The 7,934-nt window shown below is 27.7% G+C and overlaps 1 protein-coding gene across 4 annotated transcripts; it reads left to right on the forward strand.

Moving 5' to 3' along the window:
• Positions 1–2,464: 2,464 nt before the first annotated feature.
• Positions 2,465–6,853, forward strand: LOC107414945 (uncharacterized). 4 transcript variants are annotated; one of them, XM_016023161.4, is made up of 4 exons: positions 2,465–2,822; positions 2,972–3,040; positions 5,584–6,072; positions 6,244–6,853. In XM_016023161.4, the coding sequence occupies exons 3-4, from the start codon at positions 5,598–5,600 to the stop codon at positions 6,591–6,593; spliced, it is 825 nt and encodes a 274-aa protein (XP_015878647.3). In that variant the 5' UTR covers positions 2,465–2,822; positions 2,972–3,040; positions 5,584–5,597; the 3' UTR covers positions 6,594–6,853. The 4 variants fall into 4 exon arrangements, with proteins under 4 accessions (XP_015878647.3, XP_015878648.3, XP_015878649.3 ...); XM_016023162.4 differs by having other exon boundaries at positions 2,976–3,040; XM_016023163.4 differs by having other exon boundaries at positions 2,995–3,040.
• The last annotated feature ends 1,081 nt before the right edge of the window (positions 6,854–7,934 follow it).

The following is a 7,934-nucleotide window of genomic DNA, read 5'->3' on the forward strand; positions in this document are numbered from 1 at the left end:
AAAAAATATTAAGGGAGAAGATGGGATGCAGCTTTTTTTTTTTTTTTTTTTGCTTTAAAAAGCCACGTGTCAATATGTTATAGGACCACCTAGAAAATTTTCCATTGATGTAAAGCTTCAAAAAGGTGGACTTATGTGGCTAAAGTTTAACATTGATTTTAATCTTGAAAACTGATTATTAAAGAATAATTATTTTATTTATTTAATAAAATTTAAAAAATTTTAATTTTATAAGAATATATATTATTTGAGGGCCGAAGGAACCAGTCCATGACTTAACATCGGTGGAATGCTATCTCTAATTCCCTTATGTTCGATAGAGCCACAGTTATTTTTTATAAGCAATAAAAAATTAATTTTTAAAATTTTAATTTTAACTTTTTAAATTGGTTATAATTAACATCTTAATTTTAATCTTTATTAAAATATTAATATCATTTGTACCTTAACTATATTGGTATTCTACTAAATAAAATTATAAATATGTTTTACTGGATTTATCGATGCCTATGAATTCATATTTAAAATTAATCTTTTATTTATTTATTTATTTTGTTGGTCTTGATTGATCATAAGCAATAGTATGATCAACTATGTTTATTTTTTTTTATAAATATTTACTATAATTATGATGAAAATATAATAATAAACAATGTACATTTTAGTTATCATATACAATAACAACAATAATCACTATTATTCATTAAATACTTAAATATTAATTTTAAATCTTACAATAATTATCAAAAATAATAATTTATCAAATATATAACTTATTTTTTGCAACATACCTAGAGTTAATTTTTTCAGAAGCTATAACAATACTAAATGAAACCTAAATTAAACAGTTAAAAGGCAGTGTGAATTCCTGGGGGCATTTTGGAAACAAGCATTCATTCCACGATCAAAAGACAAAAAAGGCAAATATGGGAATACCATTTGTTGATAGTTTGTTTTACTTTTTAATTATCTTTTAAATATTCAATAATATAAATAAATAAAGTAAATTTAATTGAATAATTTTAATGAATCTATTCATTGATAAAATATATATATATATATTTTGTTGTACATTTTGTATGCAAAATATTCTTTAGAATTCGACAATTATAAGTTACTAGCTGACAACATAAGAACGAAAAATAATAATATAAAAATATAATATTTTATAGAATTAATATTGATAATATGTAAATTAATAAAATTAAACAAATAAAAATAAAAAGATGATCAAATATATTATACTAAATATTAAAGATAACCACATTTAATACAAGATTCATATGATTGATATGTTAATAATTGTATGGAAAATTATTTAAAAAGATATATTTTTTAATAATTATTTTTTATATTTTACATTTCAAAATAAAAATAAACAAGAGACTAAAAATTTTCAACCAACTTAGAATTTTATATAGTATTAAAATGATATTTATAAAATATAATATAATTATAATAATTATTTTATATATTTCAATTAATAAATAATTTTATTAAATATATATTTTTTATATTTTTATTAATAATAATTTATTTAAAATCATTAGCACTAATTATAAATCAATTGATTAAGAAAAATATAATATTTATTTATAGTCAATTTGATAATTAATTGATTAAATAAGTTAATTCTAAAATATCAATAATTTTTTAAAAATAAATTTCTTTCAATTTTTATCATTTTTTTTATAAATATTCAATATTTTTTATATATCTATAAAAATTTTCATATTTTAAATCTTCCATATTCCTATCAATATTAAAACTTTGAAATAATATCCACAGTTCCATCCTAAATTTTACAGTACCAAAGCAATATAATCTAATATTTTAGTATTGAAATAAAGCAAAAAGTATCTTAAATAATTTTAGTAAGCACAAATAAATTACATAACGATGCTTACAGGAGATTGCAAAACATGAAGATCGGAAAGCATTAGAATAGCATGGTCAAGACAATATAATGCCCCAAAAAAAAGAAAAAAAAGAAAAAAAGCGAGGCAAATAAGTGCTGTGTTAGAGAAAGCAATTCAAAAGGCAAAAATGAAAATATTTTTTGATTACACAAAAAAAAAAAAATAATAATAATAATAATAACATTAAATGCTCGTGGTCTAACACTAGCTGAAATGGCACTCAGGTCGGGTTTATCCGAACCCGGGAAAATCTGATCGTTTGCCCGATCAGCAATTATGTTAGCAGATTTTTGATCCGATCCGAACGGAAGGTTTACCCGACACGTTCCACGCGATCCGGTTCTTTTTTCACAGTACTGTAAAAAGAACAGTGAAAAGCTCAGCCAGTCAAGTCTAATCAAAATTCAAAACGAAAGTGAAAGAAATGGGGGACCATACGACTTTTAACTCTGAGAAAACGTGGGAGTGCCGCTGATAGAAATTTGATTTTTTTTTTTTTTAAAATTATTGCAATGTACTAATAAAAATAAAAATAAACAAAGAAAAATCATGAATATTTTATTAGTTCTTTTAATTACTTTTTCCTGTGTTCCCACGCTTCCGGTCTTCCTGTATTTTTATATATACAAGCAATTTTTTGGCATGCAAAGAGATCTATTCACTGTATAAAGATCAGGAGAGGAACGGAAAAGCCACTTGGACAATATTTTTTTTTCCCTCTTGGGTGGCATCGCCCAAGAGATTGTGCGCAGCGGATCCAACACACGGGGCGCCATCTCTTGTCGGACTCGCATGTCGGACGAGTGTGTTGGGTCTCATCGCTTCTTGGATTTGTGAGTTCGGTGCCGTCGCCAAAAAGATTGTGTGCGGATATACAATGGAAATTAAAAAAAAAGAAAAATGGTATTTACCTTTTTTTTCTTAAAAAAATGCGTTTATTTCATTCTTACGCTTGCTTTTAATTTTGCTTTTCTTCTTTTTTAGTCCTAAAAATTACTAGGTTTAATTTAAGGGTTTATGATTTTAATTTAGAGTTTTGTATCTCTTTTAAGAAAGTTTTGGGATTCTGAACCAGATCGGAATGGAGAAATAAAAGTTCACAAGTTTCGAGGTTGATCAAGGTTGGTTTTTTTTTTTTAACTTTCTTATAACTTTTATGTTATAAGAGATGAGATATTTTGGATTATAGAATTAATATCTAAGGTTAAATTAAAGAATATATGTTAAAAATCTAATCTAAAATTTATGTGGTATAGACCCACAGTGACTGTTTAAATTTTTCTAAAATATCAAAAAATTTTATTGTATTTTAAAATTGATGCAACTAGACGTATTTATGAATCTGTACAAATTTATTTAAGTTGATTTGGATGTGTTTTCAATTTGTTTTGGAATTTTAAAGTTTATACTTTCTGTCTAATTTTTTTTATGCGATAGCAGTATGTCCGATATGAATTATCCTTTATATGTCCGTTATTACCATAAGTTATTTTGACTTTTTATGTATTATCCTTTATATGTATGTTATTACCATTAAAAAAAAAAAAAAAAAAAACTTAGTTTCGAATGTATGATAATCAAGGTGCTGAAATTTTCTAAGTTACCTATGCTCACTCTTTGTATATATTTTCTGATCAATTCAGTTAAGAATAAAAATTTAATTTAAAATATTTTTCGGATTTCTTTTTTTTTTGACCTAATAGTTTTTATATAGCATGTATACTATGTACAGTGAAATTTTATAAAATTTTATTTATTTTGTCCTTATATTTTATTATTGGTGAATTTTTCTTTAGACTGAGAAATACTATTCTTCAGTTTTTGTTAATAAGATACTAAATTCAATTTTACTTTTTTTTGGGCTTTAAAAATTTATATGACTACATATGTGTATCTAGTATTATTTATAAAAGCCTAATATTTTCAGTTTTTTATGTCAATTTTGCAATGAGTTTTGAATAGATTTTTATTATTATTTTGATTTCAAATTTTTACTACGATCACTTATGTATGTGTACAATACCTCTCTAAATTTTCAGATTTAGATGATGTCGTTTAATTAAAAAATTAATTCTTGTTTTGAGACTAATTTTTAATAACGAGGTTTATAATTGAGTTTTAGTAATATGATTATATATCATACACTTATGGTTTTATAGTTAGTGATTTTGAATTTGTGCATAGACCTTTAAAGGAGTTTTGAAAGATCTCTAATTGTTTTGACTAGTGAATTTATGTTTCGATTTGATTATTTATAATTTTGTCTTAGCTTGGAAAAGATAGTTAAAGGGTTATTCGAGTAGCCTATTATTGTGATTTGTTGAATATGCTATGTTTATACGGCATTCTTAAACTTATATTATAGGTTGAGAATTTGTATTGAAGTTTATTCAATGTATTGCTTTGTTGTTTGATTGCGGTCAATGTAAGTTCACTAGACTTTTTTTTTGGAACCATAGCAAAGCCTATATATTTATTTGATAAATATTTATTTTGCAAATTACTTATATATATATATATATATATATATATGTACATGTATATGTCTTTGTAAGCAATGATCTTGTTTTGAAAATTGATTTTGGAACTTTTTTGTGTTAATGAGTTTGAAATATTTTTGATGTGAAATAGTTTTTGAATCTTTGATATGATAAGAATTTGTTTATAAATCTTTCATATGTAATGGATTCATAAAATTTTTGATATAAATTTTGTATGGTTTTGACAGTCTGCTCTATTTAGTACTTATTGGGCAAATTCAATAGATAATATTAAGAATTTGTTAAGCAAAGAATTCGGTGAATATTTATTTTGTAAATTATTTATATATATATATATATATATATATATATCTGTAAACAATGATCATGGTTTGAAAATTGATTTTGAAACTTTGTTATTTTTATGAGTTTGAAATATTTTTTATATGAAATAGTTTTGAATCTTTGATATGATAAGAATTTGTTTATGAATCTTTAATATGCTATGGATTTATAAAACTTTTGATATAAATTTTGTATGGTTTTGATAATTTGTTCTGTTTGGTGTTTATTAGGCAAATTCGTGGATCATGTTAAGGTCTTCTTTTGTAATTCATATTTATAAGTATTTATGTATCCATATGTGATAATACGTCATGTTAGGATTTTCTCTAGTGACTTATGATTCTTCACCTTCAAAAGTAAACATATTGTTACACGTAGAATAATCTATTAATGATCACAATGAAGGTTTGACTCTTACTCTCAGATATAAGTATTTGTCTATTTTGAAAATTATGATTTCCCGATTTATATATATTGGTTTTATTTTAGATTGTTGATAGATGACTATTCTTATAGAAAATCCTATTAATTATTGAATTCAGATAAATATGAAAATATATGTGTATCTAACACAGAATTTGTGTGTTACGATCCAGCTTAACCTAGATTCCGATAAAATTACATATTAAAGTTAGCTTTCTGAACACTCACAAAATGTAAAATAGTAATATAATATATATATATATATATATATATTTTTTTTTTTACTATTTTTTTTTCTGGTATATATTAGTCCATGCACGAGGAGTGTTCGTTAGAATCGCAGACACTACCATTAACCATATAAATTTGAGACTCTGATCTGATATATATATATATATATATATATTTGTGCTTAGGAAATTAATAAATTATGGCTGAAGCGCTTGGATGGACTGCTCTTGGAGCATTACTTGAACGTCTATTTCAAGAGGTTACAGCAATAGTTGTACAGAATATTATGATCAAGAAGACCCTCAAGAACATCGCGACAAAGCTAGAAACTTTGAAACCCTTGGTCGAAGAGATTAAAAAGTTAAACCAACAACTGGCTGAACCTATAGATGAATGTGAACATTATGAGTCACTTATAAAGGATGGGGTGGATCTCGTTCGCAAGTGCAAAAGAGCTGGTTGGCGTAGCATTGGGAAGGGATACTACTACGCTGAACAGCTGAAGGAATTGGATCGGACTCTTGAGTTTTTGGTACTATTTGTTTATTCTACAAGGCATTACCAGAAGATTTTGATTCAGATGCACAAAGCATCCGCAGAGACTCAGGAACAGCAAGGCACCAGCATCGGGCAACCTTATCAGGATACAAGTCAGAATCATGATGTGGGCCAAGGTAACTTCCAAAATTTCGCTTCAATTTTGTAACACTCAAAATCAGAATACAGGATTAGAAATTTGGTATTTTATTTGTTTTGCTTCCCGTATTTTCAATTCTAATCAATCAGGATCTTTTTTTTTTTTTTTTTTTAAATTTTTTTTTTAATTTTAAATTCTACTCAATCAGGATGGAATACTTCTCTTAGAGAAGCAGTCAGATCATTATTAGATGTGATCAAAGAATCCAAGAACGAGTCTCGGAGAGTGGAAACCGCGCTTAACAAGCTAAAAACCACTCTACAAAGTTTGCAAGCACGGCTCATAGAGATTGAAAGGCTTAACATGGAACTGGGTCTACCAGATTGTAGAGCAGCATTTTATAAGCACACAATACATAATGGGGTAGGTTTAGTTCGAAATTGCTCCCAGGTTCATGGGTTTAAGTCCCTTACCAAGAAGATTATTGTCACTATTAAGTTGCGTAAATTGAATAATTATCTACAAGATTTGGATCGGGAACTGCCGGATCACGCGTGAACAGATATGGAAAAGGATAATTGTTTTCTGGACATGGAGGCCATACTCCGGGAAGCTCCTCGAGGAAGAGTGAAGACTGATGTAGGCCTGGGTCAGTGTCCCCTTCCCAAGATCTTTAGCCAGTCCAGTTCTTAAGTATATTATCGGCCCAACCCAATTCCATTGCCACTTTATATTTGATTAGGTTTTTTAAATTCAATTTTCCGATATTTATATTTTTTATTTGAAAAGTTATTTTAATATAGTATCATTATATTAAATTTGACGAATTCCATCAAATTAAAATCACATGCAACTCACGTGATCTCAAAATATTTTTTTATTCTTTTTTTTCGAATTTTCTTTTGGGATTTAGGAAATACATATATATTATTATTTTAAAAATTCATGACGCACCGCTCTTCCACAAGAAGAAGCACAAAATCTGCAATTATGGCCATTACCTAATAAATCAACAATTTCAATCTCGTTGAAGAAATTTTCTCCGCGGTGTTCATACTCCGCTGTAGTCTACAGGACAAACAAAAATAAAATAAGATTAACAACCAGAAAACCAGTCTAACTGATCAAACATAAAAAAAAAAAATATATATATATATATATATAAAATGCAATCTTTTCCTCCATTAACGATTCTTTTAAACAATTCCCTTAATTTTTCATACGGTCCAAAACAGAAATTGAACCACATGATTTCTGATTTAGCATAGATTTAAAAAAAAAAAAAAAAATCGTATTTTGCTTCCCTGAAGAACAAAAAAATACAAACCTTGGTGAAGATGCCGACGGCGCACTCCATGGCGACCTTGGCCAAGAACAAATCGTCGGCCAAAAGCCTCTCCTTGAAGCCCCCAAACTGAAGCAGCCATCGGAGTATCCCCACTTCTCTAGCTCCAAAGACCTCGTCACTACCAAACCATGGATCCTCCCATCCTGGATCGCCGTTGCCAAGTCCTTGGGCAAGCTCTCCAATGATCTACCTGTTTCCTTCAGAACCAAAAGAGCCTCCAATCTATTGTTATCGCCCGCATTGTCTTCCTCACTGCCGTCTCCATGATTATTGCCGCCGCCACCACCACTGCCTCCTTTGGATAAATCACGGCCATTAATGCCTCCGTCGTCTCCACCGTTAGAGGTAGCAAAAAGTATATGGTGGTGGTTTCGATGGTTACGGAGGTTAAGGGAGGTGCTTGAGATTGGAGGAGTTGCGTTGGTGCATCATGAATTTTTAAAATAATGATTTTTTTTTTTTACTCTGCCTAAATCCGAAATGAAAATTCGGAAAAAAGAATAAAAAAACATTTTGGGGTTACGTGAGTTGCACATGATTTTAATTTGATG

Source organism: Ziziphus jujuba, chromosome 8 (assembly GCF_031755915.1).
Source record: "Ziziphus jujuba cultivar Dongzao chromosome 8, ASM3175591v1".
Lineage (NCBI taxonomy): Eukaryota > Viridiplantae > Streptophyta > Magnoliopsida > Rosales > Rhamnaceae > Ziziphus > Ziziphus jujuba.